A 24,982-nucleotide genomic window follows, 5' to 3' on the forward strand; every position below is an offset into this window, starting at 1 on the left:
CCACTGCAACTCCCAGAGTTCTTACAGTCAGAAGTTTTTGAGGCTTTAGTTTCTTGTGCTGGAACCTGCATTTTAGTCTGTCTTGCTCCCTAGTTGTTCTTCCTGGTTTATCTGCACACGAATGTGGGACCTCCCAGACCTCCAGCAGTCGCATTGTCACATATTCTCACAGCCCTCGCTTTCTGTCTCTGCCCCTCCCAGAAGTCTGGATGAATGTTTCTTCAACTTCTCAGTTGTTGGACTTCCATATAGTTCAATTTTCTGGTTGGTTGGTTGGTTGGTTTTGTTTTTAAATTGGTTATTATCATAGCCCTGGCTGGTGTAGCTCAGTGGATTGAGCGCGGGCCTGCGAACCAGAGGATCGCGGTTCAATTCCCAGTCAGGGCACATGCCTGGGTTGCAGGCCGGTTCCTTGCAGGCCAACTACCAGCAGGGGATGCACAAAAGGCAACCATACATTGATGTTTCTCTCCCTCTCTCCTTCCCCTCTAAAGATAAATAAATAAATAAAATGTTTAAAAAAATAAAAAATAAATTGGTTATTATCATTCTTTTGGTTGTGCAAGGAAGTGAAGCATATCTTCCTATGCCTTCTTCTGGGCCAGAAGCCCTGTTTTCTTTTTATTATGTACCTTTAATTTTGTTATGTTTAGAGAATGTGCCTTGCATGAATTCATCTATTTGAAATGTGTTAAGGTTTGTTTTATGACCCAGAACACATCTTTTTTCATACTTTTTATTGTTATTCAAGTACAGTTATCTCTATTTTCCCTCACCACTAACCCCCACCTCAGCCATCCCCACCTCCCACCCTCTATCCTACCCTCCTTTTTGCTTTGTCCATGTGTTCCTCATACATGTTCCTTGACAACCCTTTCCCCTTCCCCATTATCCTCTCCCACCTCCCCTCTGGTGTTACTGTCAGTTTGTTCTTAATTTCAATGTCTCTGGTTATATTTTGCTTGTTTGTTTTGTTGATTAGGTTCCACTTATAGGTGAGATCATATGGTATTTGTCTTTCACCACCTGGATTATTTCACTTAGTATAATGCTCTCCAGATCCATCCAACCTATGTACCCCAATATTCATAGCAAAATACATCTGATTTTTGACAAATGTTCCATGAAAATTTGAAAATAATGTGTATTCTGCAGTTGTTTGGTGGTGTGTCCTATAAATGTCAATTACATCAGTTGGCTTATGGTGTTCAGTTCTATCTTTGATGATTTTCTCTCTATTTTTTAAATCAATTACTGAGAAAGTGGTGTTGAATTATACGTATAAGTGAAGATTTGTCTATTTCTCCTTTTACTTTTATCAGTTTTTCTTAATGAATTTTGATGCTCTTTCATGAAGTGCCTACAAATTTTGGATCTTATGCCTCCTTTGATTATTTTTTAAATAATTTTTTTATTTAATTCTTGTTCAAGTACAGCTTTCTGTCTTATATTCCCAACCCTGCCTGCCCCCCGCCCTATGCTCCCTGCCTCCCTCCCATTTCCACCCTCCACCCTTAGTTATTGTCCATGTGTTCTTTATACTTGTTCATGTGAGTCCATCCCCTTTTTCCCTATGATTCTCTCCCCTCTCCCCTCTGGACCCTGTCAGCCTGCTCCGTATTTGAGTGTCATTGGTCATATTTTGCTTGCTTGTTTGTTTTGTTTAGATCCCTGTTAATGGTGATATGATATGGTATTTGTCTTTCACTGCCTGGCTTATTTCGCTCAGCATAATGCTTTCCAGTTCCATCCATGATGTTGCAACGGGTAGTAGTTCCTTCTTCCTTTCTGCAGCATAGAATTCAATTGTGTAAATGTACCATAGTTTTTTGATCCAATCATTTACTGATGGGCATCTAGGTTGCTTCCAACTCTTGGCTATCGTGAATTGTGCTGCTATGAACATTAGGATGCATAGGTTCTTTTGGATTGGTGTTTCAGGGTTCTTAGGATATACTCCTAAGAGTGGAATTGCTGGGTCAAAAGGCATTTTCATTTTTAGTTTTCTTAGAAAATTCCATACTATTTTCCATAGTGGTTGTACCAGTCTGCAATCCCACCAACAGTGAACTAGGGTCCCCTTTTCCCCACAACCTCTCCAGCACTTGTTTGTTTCTTTGTTTATGATAGCCATTCTGACTGGTGTTAAGTGGTATCTCATTGTGGTTTTAATTTGCATCTCTCTGATAGCTAGCGATATTGAGCATCTTTTCATGTGTCTCTGGATCCTCTGTATGTCCTCCTAGGAGAAATGTCTGTTCAAGTCCTCTGCCAATTTTTTAATTGGGTTGCTTGTCTTCCTTGAGTGGAGTCGAGTGAGTTCTTTGTATATTTTGGAGATTAAACCTTTGTCTGAGGTATCATTGGCAAATATGTTTTCCCAAGATGTTGCTTCTCTTTGTATCTTGATACTGTTTTCCTTAGCCATGCAGAAGCTTTTAATTTTGATGAGATCCCATTTGTTTATTCTTTTCTTTATATCCCTTGCTCTAGGGGAGGTATCAGTAAAAATATTGCTGCGTGGACTATCTGAGATTTTCTTACCAATGCTCTCCTCTAGGACTTTAATGGTTTCACAGCTTATATTTAAGTCTTTTATCCACTTTGAATTTATTTTGGTGTGTGGTGTAAGTTGGTGCTCAAGTTTCATTTTTTTTGCATGTAGCTGTCCAGTTCTCCCAACACCATTTGTTGAAAAGGCTGTCTTTACTCAATTTTATGTTATTGCCCCCTTTGTCGAATATTAATTGACTGTAGAGAGTTGGGTTTATTCCTGGGCTCTCTGTTCTATTCTATTGGTCTATGTGCCTGTTTTTTTGCCAGTACCAGGCTGTTTTGATTACAGTGGCCTTGTAATACAGTTTGATATCAGGTATTGTCATCCCTCCGACTTTGTTCTTCTTTCTCAAAATTGCAGCAGCTATTCAGGGTCTTTTCTGGTTCCATATAAATTTTTGAAGTGTTTGTTCTATGTCTGTGAAATATGCCATTGGTACTTTAATAGGTATTGCATTGAATCTGTAAATTGCTTTGGGTAGTATGGACATTTTGATGATGTTAATTTTTCCAATCCATGAACACGGTATATGTTTCCATTTATTTGTGTCTTCCTTGATTTCTTTCTTCAGGGTGGTGTAGTTTTCTGCATACAGGTCTTTTACCTCCTTGGTTAGGTTTATTCCCAGATGTTTTATTTTTGCTTTTGCTATATCGAATGCGATTTTCTTTTTGATTTCTGCTTCTGCTGCTTCATTGTTGGTATACAAAAATGCCTTTGATTTCTGAATATTGACTTTGTACCCCACTGTTGTGCCAAATTCATTTATTAGTTCCAGCAGTTTTTTGGTAGAGGCTATAGGGTTTTCCAGGTACAGTATCATGTCATCTGCAAACAATGCCAGTTTTGTTTCCTCCTTTCTGATTTGGATGCCTTTTATTTCCTTTTCTTGTCTGATTGGTGTGGCTGGGACTTCCAATACTATCTTGAATAGAAGTGGTGAAAGTGGGCAACCTTGTCTTGCTCCTGATCTTAGTGGAAAAGCTTTTAGTTTTTGCCCATTGAGTATGATGTTGGCTGTAGGTCTTTCATGTATGGCCTTTATTATATTGAGGAATGCTTCCTCTATTCCCATTTTTCCGGGTACCTTTTTCATGAATGGGTGTTGAACCTTATCAAAAGCTTTTTCAGCATCTATTGATATGACCATGTGGTTTTTGTCTTTGCTTTTGTTTATGTGGTGTATTACATTTATTGATTTGCATATATTGAACCATTCTTGCATCCCTGGGATGAATCCCACTTGGTCGTGGTGTATGATCTTTTTGATGTATTGTTGGATGCGATTTGTCAATATTTTATTGAGGATTTTAGCCTCTATGTTCATCAGCGATATTGGCCTGTAATTTTCTTTCTCTGTTGTGTCTCTATCTGGCTTTGGAATTAGGGTGATGCTGGCTTCATAAAAAGAGTTGGGGAGTTTTCCCTCCTTTTGGATTTTTTGGAATAGTCTGTGAAGAATAGGGGTCAGCTCTTCCTTAAAAGCTTTGTAGAATTCTCCTGTGAAACCATCTGGTGCAGGGCTTTTGTGTGATGGGAGTTTTTTGATTACTGCTTCAATTTCATCTGCTCTTATTGGCCTGTTCTGGTTTTCTGCTTCTTTTTCACTGAGTTTTGGAAGATTATATTTTTCTAGAAATTTGTCCATTTCACTTAGGTTTTCAAATTTCTTGGCATACAGTTAGTTCTTCGTAGTAATGTCTTACAATTCCTTCTATTTCTGTGGTGTCAGTTGTAATTTCTCTTCTTCCATTTCTGATTGTGTTTATTTGGGTCCTCTCTCTTCTTTTCTTGATGAGCCTACTTAAAGGTTTGTCTATTTTGTTTATCTTTAAAAAAAAAAAACTAACTCCTCGATTCATTGATCCTTAGAATTGTGCTTTTAGTCTCTATGTAATTTAATTCTGCTCTGATCTTGGTTATTTCCTTCCTTCCACTTGCTCTGGGCTGTCTTTGTTGTTGTTCATCGAGTTCTTGCAGGTGTCGGGTTAGGTTGTTTGTTTGAAATGTTTCTATCTTCTTTAGGTAAGCCTGTATTGCTATGAACTTCCCTCTCAGGACTGCCTTCACTGTGTCCCATAAGTTTTGGGTTGATGTGAGTTCATTTGTTTCTAGAAGCTTTCTGATTTCTTCCCTAATTTCAATCTTGACCCATTTGTTGTTTAATAGCATACCATTCAGTCTCCATGCTTTTGGGTGTTTTGGGTTTTTTCCTGTGGGGTTGGTTTCCTATTTCAGTCCCTTGTGTTCAGAGAAAATGCTTGGTATGATTTCTATTTTCCTGAATTTACTGAGACTTGTTTTGTGTCCTATCATGTGGTCTATCTTTGAAAATGTTCCATTTGCATATGAAAAGAAAGTGTATCTAGCTTCTTTGGGATGGAGGGCTCTATGTATATCTATATGTCTATTTCTTCTAGAATGTCGTTTAATGTTGCTATATCTTTGTTGATATTTTGTTTGGAATATCTGAACATTTTTGACAGTGGGGTGTTAAAATCCCCTACTATAATTGTGTTGCTGTCAATATCTTTCTTGAGGTCCTTTAGGATTTTCTTTATATATTTGGGTTCTCCTGTGTTGGGTGCATATATATTTACACTGTTAATGTCTTCTTGGTGGATTCTTCCCTTGAATATTATGACTTGACCATCTGGGTCTCTCTTTATGGCCCTTTTTTTGAAGTCTATTTTGTCTGATATGAGAATTGCTACCCCGGCTTTTTTTCTTCTTGACCATTTGCTTGGAAAATTTGTTTCCATCCTTTCACTTTTAGTCAGTGATGGTCTTTTAACCTGAGGTGGGTCTCTTGTTGGCAGCATATGTGTGGATCATGCTTTCTTATCCATTCAGCTATTCTATGTCTTTTAATTGGTGCATTTAATCCATTTACGTTTAAGGTTATTATTGAAAGGTATTTATTCATTGCCATTTTTGTACCACAGTTCCTCTCTATCTCTCTCTTTTCCTTCCTTTCCTAAAGCAGTCCTTTTAGTAATTCTTGTAAAGCTGGTTTGTCAGAGGCATATTCTTTTAGACTTCTTTTGTCTTGGAAGCTCTTTATTTGGCCTTCTATCTTGATTGAGAGCCTTGCTGGGTACAGTAGCCTTGGTTGTAGGCCTCTGTTTCTCATTAGTTGGAATATTTCTTGCCATTCTCTTCTTGCTTGGGATGTTTCCATTGAGACGTCTGTAGCCAACCTTATTGGGACCCCCTTGTATGTTACTTCCTTTTTCTCCCTTGCTGCCTTTAGGATTTTCTCTTTGTCTTATAGGTTTGCCATTTTAATGATGATGTGTCTTGCAGTAGGCCTCTTTGGGTTCCATCTGATTGGGACTCTCTGTGATTCCTGAATCCATGTGACTTTCTCTCTCCTCAGGAAAGAGAAAGTTTTCCATTATTACTCTTTCAAGTAGGTTTTCTATCCCTTTTTCTTCTTCTCCTTCTGGTATTCCTATTATTCGGATATTATTACGTTTCACGTTGTCTTGCATTTCTCTTAAATTCTCCTCATTTTTTTTGATCCTCTTTTCCATTATTTGGTCTGTCTGGGAGATTCTTTCTATCCTGTCTCTGATCTCACTTATGCGATCTTCCGCCATATCAATTCTATTCTTCATAACTTCTACTGTGTTCTTCAGTTCAGAAATTGTATTCTTCATTTCCTCTTGGCCTTTACTGATGACTTCTATTTCATTTTTCATGTTGGTGTAGTTTGCAGAGAGTTCACTGTAGCTCCCCTGTAGTTTCTGGTAGCTCGTTGTAAGCTCTTTGAATTTCCTGATAACCAGTGCTTTGAATTCAATATCTGATAGTTGGCTTGCCTCTATTTCATCTAACATTCTTTCTGAGACTTCCTCCTTTTCTTTCATTTGGGGATTGTTTCTTTGTCTTCCCATTGTTTGTGTTGCTCTTCTTGTTGGCCTCAGCTTCTTAAAGTGGTCTGTTCTGGTTTCCTGGGTTTATGGTGTGAACTTCTGTGGTAGGATGCCTGTGAGATTCAGTGGTGCAGTCTCCTGCAGGTATCTTGGTGTTCTCCACTTCCACCTACTCCTCTTGTTGGTTTTCAGCTGGTCAAATCTTTTCTTCTGGTCTCCCTAGCTGCAGCAGCCAGAGGGGCTATTAGTGTGGCCTTTCTCTCATCTCGGTGAACTTAGCTGGTTTCGCCAGTGCCCTCCCAAGATCCAGAATGGCGCCGCTCTCCTGTGCCCCGCTGAGAGCAGGTTTTGCCCCAGACTTCCCAGCTCTGGCCTGGCGTGAGGGTACGCACTCCCAGCCAGGCTTTCCTGGTCTCACAGGCTTGGGCTTGGATCTCTCCCAGTGCTGTGGCTGCACACACAGGGCAACTCACAATTCTTCCAAGCTGGCAGCCGCAGCCTGACTCCAGGTGCTTCTCAGTGTGAGCCCAGCTGGGTAGGGATGGCCCCGCTATCGGGAATGCGCACCACTGGGAATGCACGCTACTGGGAATGCATGGGACTCCTAGAGCTCCAAGCCGGTAACCACAACCAGACTCCTGGTGCTTCTCAGTCTTTGCCCAGCTGGGTAGGGAGGGAGCTGGTGACTGGCGCTCTTCCAGGGACACGGCCAGTATCCCGACGCTCCCCGAGACTGTGGGAGCGCCTGCTCAGGCTACTGGGAATGCCGGAGCTGCTCAGTTCCCCAAACTGGCAACTACAGTCTGACTCCAGGGGTTATCAGAGCTCTCTGGTTTGCTTCCCAATGCCCACTCCTCTCTCTGCCACTACAGGCAAACTGATCTCTCCTGGTGTTTTCCAATCTGTGCCCTGCTGGTTAGAGAGGGTGCTGGTGACTAGTTCTCTCCCAGGGTTGTTGTTGTTGCCTGCCCTCGGCTCTCAGAGTTCAAGGCGGCCCAGCCAGGACCCTGGTGCTGCCCAGAGGAGGGCCTGCAGCCTCTGCGCTGTTCCCTCGTACCTTGTTGATCTGAGGTCCATCTCCTCTCCTCAACCTCTGGTCATTCAGTGTCTGCTATACTTTCTGGGGTCCTGCCATTCCATATGCTGGGTCCCTGTTGGGTGTTTGCTGTGCTCCTTTGCAGAGCAGCCCGGTTTTTCTCCGGTGCATGAAGGGAAGTGAAATCCTTTGTCCTACTCCGCCACCATCTTCTTCCTCTCCCTGCCTCCTTTAATTATTATGCAATAAAACCTGTTTTTTCTTGGCAATATTTCTTGTTCTGAATTTCTCTTTCTTTAAAATTAATAGGGGGAGTTGGGGGTGGGATGGAGACAACTGTACTTGAACAAAAATTATAGAAGAAAATAAATAAATAAATGAAATCAGACCCCTGCTGGAAAAAATTAAATTAAATTAATAGAGCCACAGCTAGCTTTCTTCAGACTAATGTTAGTATGGTATAAGGCTTTTGTTTTCTATTTTTCACCTACCTATATCATTATATTTAAAGTGGGTTTCTTGTAGGTAGCATATAGTTTGTTCTTTTTGTTTTTTTTATTCTGATGATATGTGTCTATTAATTTGTATATGTAAACCATTTTTATTCAGTGTAATTTTTGATGTGGTTGACTTTAAGTCTACCATCTTATTTGTTTACTCTTTGTTCCCTCTTTTTTTGTTCTTTTATATCTCTTTTCCTACTTTTTCATGGATTATTTGAATTTACTGTATTTTATTATTTTATTTGAATTTATCTACTGAATTTTTGTTAGGTTTCTTTCATGCTTGCTCTAAGAATTACAATATACATCCTTAATTTTTAACAGTCTACTTAGAATTCATGCTTTGCTACTTTGAATGAAATACAGAAAATTTACCTTTATGCAGGTCCCTTTATCTTTGCCTATTTCTGTTATAGCTGTCATATGAATTATATCTACAATTTGCTTTCAACCATTAGACATGTTTTAAGAACCTAATAGACAAAATAGTCTATTATATTTACCCAAACATTTATCATTTCTGTTGTTCTTTTGCCATTTCTGAATATCCAAGGTCCTTCCTGTTATTATTTCTTCTGATCCGAAAAACTTCTTTTAGTATTTTTTTAAAATCTGATGACAAGAAATTATCTTTGCTTCCCTTTCTCTGAAAATATATTTATTTTTGTCTTTGTTCCTGAAAGATATTTTTGCTGGATATGAACATCTGTGAGTTTCTCTTTAGTAATTCAAAAACATTTTCCCCTCCCTTTTGATTTCTCATGAGAAAATCCACAGTCACTCATATTGTTGTTTCCCTATGTATGTGTGTTTTTTTCTCTGGCTGCTTTCAAGATTTTTTTCATTGTCTTGAAGATTCAACAGTTGATTATAACATGTCTGAGCATGGATTTTGTTGTTGTTGTTACCATTGATTTTGTTTGGGTTTAGCTAAGATTCTTGAACCTTTACGGTTATGTATTTCACCAGATTTGAAGAAATACTAGCTAAAATCTCCCTGAACATTTTTTTTTATTTGTATAACTCATACTTCCTTCTCTCTTTCTGGAAATCCAATAAGAGATTCTTTGGTATCATGACATGACCTTTAGGCTTTCTTCATTTTTATTCATATTGGGCAATTTCTACTGATGTAACTTCAAATTCATGCAGCCTTTCTTTACTTATCTCATCTATTGTTCTCATTCAGTGAGATTTTAAAGTTTCTGTTATTGTAATTTTCAGTTTTTAAATTTTTGGATTATTTTCTCTGATTCTGTTTCTTTACTGAGACTTTTTTCATTCATTTCAATAATACTAACATTTCAATAATGCTAGTATTTCATTCATTTCAATAATACTAACCCTTCTTGGAGACTGGTTAATAATAGCTGCTTGAAAGTTTTTGTTCAATAATTAAACATCTGTGTCATTTCAGATTTAGTACCTGCTGATTCCATTTTCCTGGGCAAGATACTGAGACTTACCTGTTTAATTCTATGCTGAGTAATTTCAGATTGAATCCCAGATATTGTGAATGTTATGAATTCTGGCTCTTGTTAATATCTTCTGAAGAATTTTAATTATTTTCTTTTTCCAGGCAGTTGACCCATTTGGGGTTCAGGCTACAAGTTTTTACCCAGTTTCTGTATGAGTTTAGTTTTCAAAGAATTCACAGGGTGTTTTGATCTATTCTGTACTTGCCCAATGTGGTACCCAGTCTTGGGTGGCGGTCTGCCACCAAGGTCAGTTCTCAAAGCCTTTAGAATGTGGTTTAGGGTCAGATCTGCACATTTGCAGCTCAGAATTTAGCCCGGAATTTGATGCAGAACTCAATGGTGTCATTTTTTTAAGCCTTTTTCTCTTTACCATCTCCCCAATACTTTCTAGCTTCCAGGGCCTCTTTGCTTTTCCTCTGTCTAGAAAGTTACAGCTTTTGTGTCTCTGCTCTGCCACACATTTCCCATAACTGCACCTGTCTTTGGGGCCAAGCTGGGAGAGGAAAAAGAGAGACAAAAACAAGGGGGATTTTGCCTACACTTTTGGGACCTCTAGTCAGAAGAAAATGACTCTCCTCTCCATGAGTTTCAGATGACTGTCTGGCCACTGTTTCTATTGAGAGACTGCCTGATGACTAGAGTGAGAAAGAATGGAGAAATAAAAATAAATGTTCCCGGAGTTCTCCCTCATTCTCTGGAGGCACTTCATTTCCTGCTCCTCAGAGCAGGAACAGAGCACTGCTTCTAGATTTTGTGCCCAGTCCATACCTGGTGCACAGTGCTGGGTTTCAGGCTCCCTGTGAGTCCATACCAGGGGATGCTGGAGGGGAAAGCCCAGGAACCTCACTGGCAGTTGCATGGTGCTTTGGATTTGGTTTCTTTCTCTGCTATCATTTACTTTTCAGAGTTCTTAGAGAGATGCTCATGCATTCTCTCTGGGTTTTTAGTTGCATTCAGTGGATAGAAGAGTAGGGTGTGCTTACACCATTTTGAAGGGATCTGGAAGTTCATGTGTGTGCATGTGCATGTGTGTGGGAGTGTTTAACATAAAATTAGGACTTCACCATCTCTCACATATCTGGAGAGAAGGGGAGAGGACCAGGGAACTGACTTCCATTGAGCATCAACTATGTGCCAGGCATTGTGCCTTAGTGTACAAAACCGTTATTCTATACCTCTGTGAGGAAAGTATAGTATTGTTAGCTTCATTGTATAGTTCAGGGAAAGTAGGCTCAAATGGAGAAATTCAAGGTAATATAGATAACAAATGTCAGATTGAAAATGTGTATCATGGTCTTTATTAGAAAGATTCAGAAAGGTCTGTGAAAAACCAAGGAAAATAGAGGACTGATATCCTGCTTCCCTTCTGTCTGCAGGATGGATGAAAGTGATGCTGTGATCATGCATCCTGGGATCCTGTGCATCATGGTTAGGCTGCTGCCTCGGTTGTACCATGAAGATCACCCTCAGGTATTTGTTGGTAACAACACCTATTTGTCTTTTTTCCACATGCCTGATCTTTTTTTTTAAGGTCTCTTTTTAAAAAATTTTATTTATTTATTTTTAGAGAGAAGGGAAGGAAGGTAGAAAGAGAGGGAGAGAAACATCAATGTGTGGTTGCCTCTCATGTGGCCCCCACTGGGACCTAGTCCACAACTCAGCCATGTGCCCTGAGTGGAAATCAAACTGGTGACCCTTTGGTTCATAGTCTGTGCTCAATCCACTCAGCTACACCAGCCAGGGCTTCACATGATTGATCTTTTAAGCTCCTTCTGATTGGAGATTTGATTTGCCCTTTTGCCTTTATTCTCAGTACCCTGAATGAGCAGAGCCATTCTTGCCAAGTGCCTTATGCAGGGGAGTGTCAATGTATCTGAGACCCTTGAGTAAGTTCTGTCCACCTCTCAAGACCATTGAAAACAGACCACTTCTGTTGGTGTAGTGACCCTGTAAAACACAAGAGCCAAACAAAACTCAACTGAAATGATTTCACCTTTGTGAGGCAAGTCCAGGATGCTAAGGACAGCATTGGGAATTGATGGGACCAAAAGTCCCTCGCTCTCTGTGTATTCATCTCCCTCACGGGTGTGGCCAAAATCCTGGCTTTGTGCTCTGTGCAGAATGTGCTGGGCTTACAAGATGGACACTGTTCGTGGAACCTGCATCTACAGTGGGGACCAGAAGGTAGTGATAGTACAGACAGACTAAATAAATACGTTCAACAGTGGATATCCAATTATAAATCATGACAAATGATACAAGGGAAAAATCCAGGGTGCTGAGAGAGAATAATGGGAATGGAAGTGGGAGGAAGACTTAATTAAATCTAACTTAGACAAAGGAGAGAAGGTCAGGGAAGCCATCTCTTACATGGTGACATTTAAACAGAACCCTGAAAGATGTGTATAAATTAATCAGCTGGGCAGGCACCTGCTGCAGGTGGCTTGGGTGAGGGCAGCCAGGGGGAGAGTGGGAAACGCATGAGGTTGGGCAGGCAGAGGGAGGTGGGAGCCTTGCCTAAAATGTAGAGTTGTTCCTGGGAAACAAGCAACTCTCTCAAGTGAATGTGACATGACACTCTCAGGTTTTTGTATTAAAAACATGTCTATGGGTGCTTTGTGAAGGATGGCCTGGGACTGGGGCCATGTGGAAGAGGCAAGTGGAGTGGTTAGGAAGCCATATCTACAGTCCAAGTAACACATGGTGTTGCTCGATTATGGTGTTTGTCGGAAAAGATGACGAGAAAGGAGTCAAGGGACTCATCAGAGATAGAATCACAGGCCCTGAGGTGAACAAGGTGCAGGTAGTAGGAAGAGGGTAGAATGAAAACCTCCAGTGCAAGATGAAACACTTGAATGGGTGACAGTGCTGAGTGAGAGAATGAGGCAAATCATGAGAAAGCACTCTCAACTTAGAAAGTCAGTACTTCAGAAGTTCTGAGGGAGAAGCTAGAAGAGTTGAAGAAGACCCAGCAAATGCACACTTTAGATTTATCAATAGCAGAGAAAGGAAATAAATTGAAATGCACAGCTGTGTGCTTGGCATGGTGCTGGCCCTTCTGCTGTTTATTCATCCTCATAGCAGTTTTGGGGGACATATTATTATCTTCATTTTAACAAGTGGGGGGTAGGGGCTCATATAATTTAAATAATTTTTAAGGATTCCCAGTTGGTAGACTTGGTATTGAATGTGGCCCTACCTGCTGGCAAGTCTTGTGGTCTTTCCCCTGCACAGCAGTGGCTTCTAGAGAAATAATGGGGGTGGGAGGCACTCTGGGCATTTAAAGGCAGGTGATACATCTTAAGAAGAAAGACAACTAGTAGGATTATTAATCACAGCCTGAAACTAACAATGACTTAATACAAATATTGCAAACCCTCTAAAGTCAGCTAGAGAAGTGGAGTAGAGAAGAAAATGCCTTGATGTGTAGAGAAGGGAATTGTTTTCACTCATGAAATTCTGTAGTATTTGCTACAGGAGTTTAAAAAAAAGGACTAACACTGTCATCTCTACTTGTCCCTTTGAAACTGGAATCCTTTTCTTATTCCTGTTCCTCTCCTTACAAGTGACAATAAGATGATGTTCAAACCAATGAACAGGGATACGTCTAATAGTGAAATTAATGCACTTTATAGTTTTCAACATTTGTGGAAAAGCAGTAGACTGGTATAAGATGACTTAGAGTGCTCATTGAGTTATTCATCACTATGTAACAAATGCTGCTTAGTAACAATGCCTTTCATCCTTTCTCATCGCTCTGTGGGTCAGGAGTTTAGACAGGCACAGAAGAGACAGCTCATCTCTGCCCCATGTGGTATTGGCTGGACTGAAGCATCCAAGTTGGCTTCTTTTTTAAAAAAGATTTTTATTTTATTATTTATCTTTAGAGGGGAAGGGGAGGAGAGAGGGAGAGAAATACCAATGTATGGTTGCCTCTCATGCATCCCCTGCTGGGAACTGGCCTGCAACCCAGGCATGTGCCCTGACTGGGAATCGAACTGTGGTTTGGATTGCAGGCCCTCACTCAATCCACTGATCTACACCAGCCAGGGCCCAAGTTGGCTTTTTTACTCACAAAACTGGCACCTAACAATGCTGGCACCTAACAATGCTGCTCAAATGGCCCAGGGTTCCTGGGCTGGCCAACTGGATCAGATGTCTGGGGGATTGGTTTGAGCTTTTGGTAGGAGCCTGAGTTCTACCTGTGTCCCTCCATGTGGATTCTCCAATAGGCCACATAGCAATTCAGGGCCCTCAAAGGCACAAAAGCAGAAACTGCCAGGCCTTCTGAAGGCTTAGGCCAGGAACAAGTCAGCATTGCCTCGGCAGTCTTCTGTTGGTCAAAGCAAGTGACAGGTTCAGCTTAGACTCAATGGGAAGGGAATATATGTTTTTCCTCTACTAACATGTGAGGTAGCATTGTGTACAGGAGAAAGGGAACTGTTTGGGGCCACCATGAAACGCCAGATGCCATACTTACCTTAAGCATCCATCTGATAGACAAAAATATTTGACTCCTAAACCAAATGTCTTTTAATTATATAATTATGTAAACCCGGGGATTCTCATTTCTTTTTTAATGTATTTTATTGATTATGCTATTACAGTTGTCCCATTTTCCCCCCTTCATTCCCCTTCACCCTGCATACCTGCTCCAACCCACATTCCCCCACTTTAGTTCATTTCAATGTGTCATAATAAGTTCTTTGGTTTCTACATTTCCCATACTATCCTTGCCCTCCCCCTGTCTATTTTCTACCTACTATCTATGCTACTTACTCTCTGTATCTTTTCCCTCTCTCCCCTCCTCCCACTCCCCTGTTGCTAACCCTCCATGTGATCTTTATTTCTGTGGTTTTGTTCCTGTTCTGGTTGTTTACTTAGTTTGCTTTTTTTTAGTGTGGTTGTTAATAACTGTGAGTTTACTGTCATTTTGCTGTTCATATTTTTATCTTCTTTTTCTTAGATAAATCCCTCTAACATTTCATATAATAAGGGCTTGGTGATGATGAACTCTTTTAACTTGACCTGATCTGGGAAGCACTTTATCTGCCCTTCCATGCTAAATGAAAGCTTTGCTGGATAAAGCAATCTTGGATGTAGGTCCTTGCCTTTCATGACATGGAATACTTCTTTCCAGTCCCTTCTTGCCTGTAAGGTCTCTTTTGAGAAATCAGCTGACAGTCTGATGGGAACTCCTTTGTACGTGACTATCTCCTTATCTCTTGCTGCTTCTAGAATTCTCTCTTTCATTTTAATCTTGGGTAATGTAATTCTGATGTGCCTTGGTGTGTTCCTCCTTGGGTCCAACTTGTTTGGGACTTTCTGAGCTTCCTGGATTTCCTGGAAGTCTATTTCCTTTGGCAGATTGGGGAAGTTCGCTTTTATTATTTGTTCAAATAACTTTCCCACTTGTTGCTTTTCCTCTTCTTCTTCTGGTACCCCTATAGTTCAGATGTTAGAACATTTAAAGATGTCCTGCAGGTTCCTAAGCCTGTCCTCATTTTTTTGAATTCTTGTTTCTTCATTCTTTTCTGTTTGTTTGTTTCTTTCTTCCTTCTAGTCCACTCTGTTGATTTGAGTCCCAGTTTCCTTCCCAACACTATTGGGTCCCTCTGCATTTTCCTTCATTTCACTTAGTGTAGTCTTTATTTTTTCATCTAATTTGGGGCCAAAATCAACCAGTTCTGCGAGCATCCTGATCACCAGTATTCAGAACTGTGCATCTGATAGGTTGGCTATCTCTTTGTCAGTTGCATTTTTTCTGGAGCTTTGATATGTTCTTTTGTTTGGGCCATTTTTAAATTTTTTTTGGTCTTGTCTCACCTGTTACATTGAGGGGAGGAGCCTTAGGTGTTCACCAGGGCAGGGAAACCCAGTTGCTGGGTTGTGACAGGGTGATATGTGGTGGCAGGGTCAGAGAGGGAACAGTCGTACTTGCTCTGCTCTGTCTCAGATTTCAGTCCCTTCTGCCAGTTCCCATAAGTACGTTGGGCCCTTCTGATGCTGGTTCTCAGGTGGGTGGGCTTGTGTATATTCTAGCACCCTGTGGGTCTCTCTAACGAACTCTCCTGTGAGGCTGGGCGTCTGTTTTGGCACCTAAACTCCCACAAGTGTTTTTCAATCAGTGTGTTTAGGCTTTATTTCCCAGTGCTAGAGCTCTGGCTTAGGCGCTCCATCTTACTGCCCATTTTTATCTGGTTTATTTGTGAGTGGATGCAACCACAGTCAGCCATCCACCTTGTGCACCTCACTGGGTCTGTGCCTCACTGGGTCTGCTTGTTGCTTCCCCATACCTGGGGTCTGCCAACTGCCACTTGCATATTCAGATCCACCAGCCACTGCTTTTTTCTACCAGCATTCCTGTTCACTGGCCAGCGACTCTGCCCCTCTTACTTTTCTGGATGAATGGTTGTCGGACTTCTGTACAGTTCAATTTTCTGTCAGTTTTGGTTGTTTTTTTTGTTTATTTGTTTCTAAATTTTTGTTGTCCTTAATTTTGGTTGTGTGAGGAGGCACAGTGTGTCTACCTATGCCTCCATCTTGGCCAGAAGTCTCATTTCTTTACCTTGGCATTCAAGATAGGGCCTACCTGGAGCATACATTCTTCTATGCCAGGAATGTTATTCTATCAACATTCACAACTGCTCATTGTAAAGTACATAAGAATCTTCCCATTTTGCCGATGTGTGAGACTCAGGAACATTGTTCAACTTCCTAAGGTCTTGGGGCTGCTGAGGAGAGATATGAAACTTTCCCAGGCGGAAGGTCAAAAGGTATTTTATAAACAGGTCTCTTATCTTTGCAGCTATTTAAGGATGCAAGTCATGCAGTTTGGACATTGCACATTTTCCAGCTGCAGCTGCCTCATTTTGAGGATGTCTGGCTTTGTTGACTCTATTTTGTATTGTGCAATGGACTTGGAATGAGAATGAAGCCAATGGTTTGGATGTTCTTATCACTCAAATGGCTTTTTGTGGATGTATTGTGCAAACTCCACCATGACACGTGTTGATGCAGTGACTCAGAACAGACAGTGGCCTGTCCTTCCTGCTCCCAGTGCAGGGAAACTGTGGATGAGCTTGAGATAAACTCCATGTGCTGTCACATTAGCACATGGAAGAGAACTGCCTTTCATTCTGTGATGGTAATTAGACAAATTAAGTATGAAAATGGAAATTCCATTTAAGGATACTTTTTCTCTATTTAGGTTACAATAAGTAATTTAGGAAAAGTCTAATTTCTCCCCTTTGTCAAATATGAATATGAAAGGTAGTGGTGTAGTTTTTTTTTTTCTGCAGATGCCAAATCAGCAGCTATTCAAAGTTGGACAGTTGCAGTAATTAACTTCTGAAAGGGGAGGTGTAAACCTCAAAACAACAAGTAGAATAGAGAACTAAGGCCACACAAGAAAGTGCTGAAAGGAAACTGACTGCAAGTCTGTGTATTTTGTTGCAGAAAAAGGAGCAGCAAGTTTCAGCAGAGGGCAGTGTTATTAAAAAAATGGGATGTGAGTTTCTACTCATCTCTCTTTAGATCTGACGGCTCCCAGCTTCCCTTAGCTCTTACCCACTTTACACCACCAGTTGCTCTTTCTACCTTGTGTGTGAGAAATTGATGGCTTTCCCAGGTCCATTTCAGAAGGAACAACCTAAATAACTGCATTTATGCGTTATCCAATTTATTTCTTATTGTGGCCACATTAAATTTGCTCGGCTGAAAACCAGGAGGTGTTTTTCTTCCCCTTTCCAAAATACTAGCACTGCAAGCTGCTCTTGGAAACAGATAATCCAACTGATTTTGTTTTCTTCTTGTGTCATCACCAGCATTAAAGGTGGACTGTGGAAATTTTACTGTGAATGTTGCTGTCCTAAGCACAAGGCAAAAATGGTGTTTAGCTCAAGTTCTCTTGAAGCTGAGTTGGCCCCAGAAACAAATAACTAATTGGGAATAAAGATATATTCCCTTTCCAGAATACTCTGCAGCCATGTGGGTCTTGCTGTAAATGGGTCTGCTTTTAGGAATAATTGGTAACCCCCTATAAGGTACCATTGGGAATTCAGAAATGAATGTTATAGGAACTCAAAGTCTGAGTTTAAGAATAGGTAGGCAGAGGATGATGTAGAAAACAGTAGGACAATGTTCTAATGGCTGCAACAAATGTTTGTCCATAGACCCTGGGACAGAACGAAGGGAAAGCCAGAGAGGTGGAGACACTGAAGCTAAGCTTTAAAGAAAAGATGTGCCCATGCCACATTAGGTAGAGGAGGAAGGCAAGAAAGCTCAGACACAGAGAGAGGCACAAAGGAGATGCCCACTAGGATAGACCATCTGGGTAGGAAAGCAGTAATGAGCTGAACAGGTTAGCTGAAGCCACATTATGAAGGGCCTTGAATACTGTGTTGAGAGAATGGAACTTCAATGGGTTATAATCCTTTGTCATTGTCATCATCATCATCATCATCACTGTCACCACCAGATTTTTAATGAGCATCTACTATGTGAAAGCAGAGTTCAGACTCTGAAGACAGAAGATTTTGGTCACATCTAAGCTCTGCCACTCAACAGTCACAGAACCATGGGAAATTTCATAACCTCTTTGATCCTTAGCTTTTTTTGTCGTCATATGGGGATAATATCATCTCCCTTGGGGCATTACCATAAAGAGTAAATGAAGTAATGTATGAGTGCTTCACATGGTGAGCAGACACACACTGCAGCATCAAATACACTTGCTAAGTGGTGTAGTTACTGCTTCAGTTGTTCATAACTCTACAAATATTATTATTTTGTCATGCAATCTTTATAAGTCTACAAGGTGGATATCAATATACTCACTTGGCAGGTGAGGACTTGAAACCTGTAGCAATTAAATGACAAAGCTAATATCATAGCCAGGTAGTGGACATCCCTGATGGAAGGCTCCCAGACCTCCTGCCTCTGTGCCAAGTTGCCTTTCCTGTAAAGAAGTGGTACCCATGAGAGTTTATTGGAAGCAACAACATGATCATTCTGACCTCACATCATTGTTCAGTATATTTCAGAGTCTACTGCAACCTCCTGCATGGTCTGATGGGACAGAAAGAAGTAGGGCTGGGAGCTACATTTGTCCATAAACTCATTTATTCCTCCTCAATTCAGAAATGGATGCCATTTTGGGGAATTAGCCTGTATCTCAAACATATTGAACTAATCATATGAGTTGCAAATAACCAAAGTATCAACAGCATTAATAGTCCTGGATAGCACTGTGTAAGGGCAGGCTGTTTTAAAAAGAGCTACTTCCTCCAACAAGGAAATTGGTAAAGTAGGAGTCTTGATTCATTAAATTATAACACATTAGAAATTCCAAATACGTTGAGTTTCTAAGTTTCTCATGCTCTTTCATTCCCCAAAATATTTTTAAATGCTTCCACAAAATATTTTTTAAATAATTCCACAGCATATTTTATTTCAAATATGAGTTTTTGTCTTTATACCCTTTTTTTATTGTTGTTCAAGTACAGTTGTCTCCATTTCCCCTCTACCACTTCCCCCAACCACAGCCATCCCAAACTCCCACCCTCAATCCCACCCTGCTTTGGCTTTGTCCATGTGTCCTTTATACCTATCCCCAAAATATTTTTATTGTTTATAAGTAGAAAATAGACCCTAGTCAGACCCCAGGCAACTTCTTAGGATAGTCTCCTAAATAGAGCAAATAGAAATAACCTTACATAGAGACAAGAAGGATCAAAAGCAAGTTACAATGGGCATAGAATGATGTAGTGAAAATTAAAATTGGATAGGATGAGCTCTGCTCCAATTATCAGATAACCTTCCTCCTACTCTCTTTTACCATCTCAATTTCAGCTACTCACATTTGGCCTAGGTTAGAGGAGTTTCAGAATCAATGTTTTGGGGCCAGAGAGGTAAAGGAAAAGTGTAAATTAAGTCAGGTGTCAACAATAGGGAGTGGTAAGGCCTGTGGCTGTAGAAAAGGGTACTTGCCCTGCTTAAAGTATTCATATCTAACTAGAAGGAAATAAAACATAAACAAAGCCAAACTATGTCCACCAAATAAAACATTTATATAGACTATCAGTTTATGACCCTTACGAAATACCAAGTTCCCTTATGAGTGCACAATGCAGTGTTCAAATTATGGGCTTTGGAGTAAGGCCTGGGTTGGGGTACTGGTTCTGCCGCTCCATAGCTGTGTGACCTTAGGAAACAATGTAATCTTTTCAAGTCTCAGTGTCTCACATTGTTTTCCTACTGAGAAGAGTAGTGGAGAATATAGTTGTAAAATACTCAGTTCGTCACCTGACATACAGTGTGTTGCTCATCAGATGCTGGCTCCTTCATACTCCCATCTTCTCTTCCAGCTTGGGCACTCTGCGTTACTAGGGTTCAGCCATGATACATAAAGTGTTGGAAATTTTAAATGAAAGTTAATACATTTTAGATGTATTTCCAACAGGCATTTTACTATTGATAAATTAGAAGCAGACAATTGATATTGAACTATGTGTAAATATCTACTTATGAACTAAAAGATGGGTTCTCTCCTCTGCCTTTTCTGCATTTGATCAGTGATCTGAGTGAAGCTCAAATGGAAGATGGCAGAGGGGGGATGCAAAGGATCTCTCTCAGCTTAATCCATGGACCAAAACCTATTGAGTCAAAATTCAGCAGAGATAATCATGCTGGTGCTTATACTTTACTACGCACAGACATGTACGTACTGGGTAAGGAGGAAGAGATGAGCGTGTGTGAAAGAGTCCTGGGGGAGTTTAGTGCAAGTTCAATAATAATCCCAAGTGGGTTAAGGACATCACTATCATGAATTTTATTGTCAGCTATATATACAGAAGTATAGTGGCCAGCCAAAAAAAGGTAATGGTCTCACTGATCTCTGAAACACACCACCCCTGCATTTGTCCAGAGGCAAGAAACTAGGATGATGAGGCGCCTGAAAAATATTCCTGGTCATGGGAGGAATAGTGAACAGAATGCAGGGTGTGTAGCTCAAGAGAAAAGACTGAGAGAATGAGAGCTGGGAAAATACTTGCTGCTTGTTTGGTGGTAAGACAATAAAAGACAGACAAGGACCAGTTAGTTAAACAGTGAAAGATTTAGGCTCAATACAAGGAAACACTTGCAGAAATTTGATGTACAGCTGTGGAGGTAGTAAGCAACTCTGCACTGGTTATTCCAAGCAGGTGTTAAGTTTGAGATGGAGAGAATCCAGACCCAAAATGAAGGTTGGCCTTGGTGACCCTATAATCCTGCCTGGTTCTGAGAGCCCATGGACTGAGAATGTAGCTGAGGAGCATACATTTATTTTAGATACCCACCTGGCCTCTCAAGGTGGTGAAAACAGCCATACTTGTTTAGGTGTGCTTTATGGCCAACTTTGTGTGCCCATTACTAAATTCAGGTAACTTTTGTATGGGGCAGAGCCATGAGCACTTAGTTTTTCCTATAAGGTTTGAAGGGTTGGCCTTAAACAGGATGGGAAGGGTTTCCAGTGCCCAACGTTGAAACAGCATCAGCATCAGCAGTTTCAACTTTGCATGGATTCAGCTCAGGCTGATACAGTTCCCACAACGTCCATGACCTACAAGAGGTTGGGGATACTGCTGCTCACAGAACATGCAAGGTAAAGGCAGCTCTAAAAACTGGAGCTAATTATCTGATGCTCTGAGAGCTTCAGTTTCCAGCAGACTGAGAGGCAGTGATTGCATCAATGAAGTGACCTCTGGACTGGGCCTCCGAGTTTGAATTACTATCTCTTCACTCACCAGGTAACCTCAGCAAGTCATGATGTCTTTGGGTCTCAGTACCCTTATCTATAAAATGGGTAATAATAGCACCTAGCAGATGTTTCTTACCTGAGGTTCAAACAAGCTAGTACACAAAAGCACTTAGAAGAATGCTTGCAAAGAGTAAGTGCACAGTGACTTTAGCTGCCAATCCCAGTGGTGGGACCCGAGGACAAGGCCAGTGTGCACTTTTCCTGTTCTGAGCTGGCACACCATGCAGTGGTTGTGCACACTAGCCACTCAGTTGGGAAAAATCATATTGACAGTAGGCGAGAAAAGACTGAAATCAGGGTAGGGGGTAATATCCTCCAAACACTTTTATCCTACAAGCAGAAATGCTCTTATACATGCTGGTTTTATTAACTCCCACAAAAAAACATACAATATACTGTGAAATAGATATTTTTATTATATACATATTTAAGCTAAGGAAACAGGCTTAGAGAAAGTAACTAGTCGAAGTTAGCCTATTAGTTAGTGTCCAATCAGCATTAGAACCTACTTCTGAGTAGGTATTTTTATGTGTGTGCCTGTGCCTAAAGATGAAAGAAGGGTGAATGTCTATTTGGAAGCTTGGAAGCAGTGTATCAGCCCTTGTGCCACAATTTGTTTATGAATAGATCCCTCTTTTATGCAAGAAGTTGTGTTCTCTACAGCCTTGTTCAAAGAACCTTCTCCAGACAGCCATGAATGAAATTCTGTTAACACAACTCTGTTTTTAAAATACCTCTTAACAAAAGAGTTGTGTCAGCAGTTTACTCTGTACCAGATCAACAGAGAAACTAAGAGTAAGTGAATGCCTTTCTTCCCGCCTTCAGGAGAATGCCCCAGCCACAAGAGAGAGGGGTTCTGGCTGGAGGCTGGAAGATGGTTATAGGTCTCTGGGAGCCCTCCACTGGACCTCCACTGGACTACACTGTTCACCTGATCCAGTTGTCTCATACTGAGGGGTGTGTCCAAGGTGATGGAAACTCTCTACAGGTGTTTCAGGTTCCAGGCTGCATAGGCATCCTCCTGTCTGGGTGTTTCAAGCTGGTTCCCCTGGTGATATTCTCATGCTGTATCTCAGGGTTGACCACAGGCTCACTGCAGGATAGGGGTATGGGTGCTGGGGTGAAAGAGCCAGGTTGACAACTGCCAATGACCCCTAGTCTTTCCCTGAAAGGTCATGCTCACTCTTACCCTCTGATGCTTGTGTGCATGCTGTAATACCCTCTCCCAGAAAGACCATTTCCCCTGATGGCCTGGTTCTCCCTTCATTATCTTTTAACACTTCACTGGAACATCACTTTTTTCTGACTGCCCTCTCAGCCCTCTCTGGGTTAGATGCACCTCCTGTGTCCTGGAACATCCTGCACCTTGTCCTTGCACTTACTAGGCAGCTATTGCATCTGAGGCACAGAGATAGGTGCTAGGGAAACAAGGGAAAAGAGTTCTGACCTTAGGCAGCAGCTCACAGTGTGGTGGGGATTGAGTGGGGTGTGGAGAGAGTGAGAGTAAAAGCAAGAGAGAGAGAGTGCAAGTTGATTGGGAAAGTCAAAAAAGTTTTCTTAGATGAGAAAACATGTGACTTATGTCTTGACTAACAAGTAGATGCTCACCAAAGGATGGGATTGAAGAATTCTTTCCCAACTTTGGGCATTAAATGCCCAAATGCATGATGTATTCAGTAAAGGGTGAGAGTGTTACTAGGGCTGGAGTACTGGGTGGACCAAGGGGAGGATGAAAAATAAAGTTGGAAAAAGACAAATACTTTATAAACAGACAATCCTCAGCTGCAGTTACCAGGAAACACTGGCCATCATATATGTGTAATTCGTTTAAAAAAAAAGATTTGGAGCAGTCACTCACGTGCATCTTGGTCTTAGTTGCAAATCTATACAACTGCGTCAAGGAAGCCATGGTGTTTTGACCCTCTTGCACTTCAACCAGGATCACAAACTTCTGCGCATACAAGGCAGTGTAGGCACCACAAACGAGTGTATCAGACTCCTAGGGACTGTGGCAAAATGGAAAGTTTATACCCTTACAAAGAGAGAACTAAGTAAGCAAAGATAAAAACTAAAATAGCTTGTCAATTAAACAAATCTGTATGCATCCTATTTACAATATTTGATCTTTGAGCTGAGGTCACTTTAATTGTACCATTTTCTCTTCTGAAATCATCAGATAAAGCATATGTCAACCAAATCGGAATAAGCAACTATTACAAGTTTCAGAGGTCAATAGAAATTTCCAGGTTTTTTTAGTTTTAACATTTTTAATTATTGCTCAAGTATAGTTTGCTGTCTTTTCCCCCCACCCTTCCCCAACACCCCAGTCTTCCCCACCTCCCTTATCTTTTTTCACCCCACCTCCGTTATTGTCCATGTGTTCTTTATAATTGTTCCTGCAAATGCTTCACACTTTTCCTCCATTATCCCCTCCCCTCTCCCCGCTGGTCACTGTCAGCCTGTTCTCAGTTTCGGTGTCTTTGGTTATATTTTGCTTGTGTGTTTGTTTTGTTGATTAGATTCCTGTTAAAGGTGAGATCATATGGTATTTGTCTTTCACTGCCTGGCTTATTTCACTTAGCAGAATGCTTTTTAAATGTTTTGAGGAAACAGGTGCTGGTCATTTGATGGTTTTTACATCTATGTCAGGACAACATGGTTCATGTCTAGAAGACACAATGTGAACTGATGAAGTACCCAAAGCTATTTCTGGACAAGGACAGACTTGAAAGTTCAACTATTAAGTGGAGAAAGCAGAAACTCCTTAGAAGGCCATCATAGAAATTGCTCTATGACACCGGTGGCAAAAACAAGGCTTGCAGGCCAAATCTGGCCCTACGACTTGTTTTATCCGGCTTGGCACCTTGTTTCTACTCAGCAGCAGCACCAAGCTCTAACTTAACTGTTAAGGAGTAGTTACATTTACATAGTTCTGAAATTATATTCTGCCCTTTGAAGGCAACCGTGAGGCTGATGTGGCTCCTGGTAAAAATGAGTTGACACCCCTGTTCTATAATAATATGCCTAGAAAGCCCAGCCTATCACCCAGTCTCTGTGTGCTTACCACTGAGTTCTAATGGAACCATCATCCCCTTTTCTGCACTGGAAGTAATATGTGTTAAGAAAATCAATCCATTTGTAGGAGGAGGCTGGTTTCCTGCTAGTGCTCATATTTTCACTAAAACCCCATTTTACTGGAACCAACATTGAAAAAAACCAGCACATTTTATTCAAAACAAGGCAATATTGGTATTGACAGAGCTGCAGTGATAATGAGGACGATCAATTTTCCCTCCTCCATTATGGGATATTGAGCAATTTTGGAGTAAATGTGTGGCATCATTAGGCAAGATCAGCATTTCTTCTTTTTGAAAACTTTTTATTTTTTCTTTCTTTTTTTGGTGTATTTAGATTTTAAGTATTCCTGCCAGCAGGGGTCGAGGGTGGGGTGGTAGAGTGGTGGGGCAGGGGGAGGAAGAAAAACTAATAAACTAATAAACAGAAAAACCAGAAAGTCCCTGAAGTAATAAATGAAGTGTTAGTAATAAAAACAGGAGATTGTAGACATACTTTTTAATTCTTAATAATAATACATTGTGATATTATTTTTCCATCTGCTTCATACAATTCTTCCACTTACTCTAAGACTTCCCGACTCTCCCTGCAATTAAACGACAGCAGTTAACCAAATACCAAGTTCTTGGTGTTGGAAAGTTCAAGTCCAGAGGGT

At 40.8% G+C, this 24,982-nt stretch overlaps 1 protein-coding gene across 4 annotated transcripts in view; it reads left to right on the plus strand.

Annotated features, from left to right (window-relative positions):
* WDFY4 (WDFY family member 4) overlaps positions 1-24,982 on the plus strand; it is a 370,216-nt gene that overhangs the window by 103,881 nt on the left and 241,353 nt on the right. For all 4 annotated transcript variants that reach the window (XM_037056671.1, XM_037056674.1, XM_037056673.1 and 1 more), the window contains exon 13: positions 10,829-10,922. In XM_037056671.1, coding sequence (XP_036912566.1) covers positions 10,829-10,922 — 94 coding nt within the window. The remainder of the gene's footprint in view (positions 1-10,828; positions 10,923-24,982) is intronic.

The sequence above is a fragment of the Sturnira hondurensis genome, unplaced genomic scaffold (genome assembly GCF_014824575.4).
Source record: "Sturnira hondurensis isolate 20B ecotype Veracruz unplaced genomic scaffold, ASM1482457v3 Scaffold0009125, whole genome shotgun sequence".
NCBI lineage: Eukaryota > Metazoa > Chordata > Mammalia > Chiroptera > Phyllostomidae > Sturnira > Sturnira hondurensis.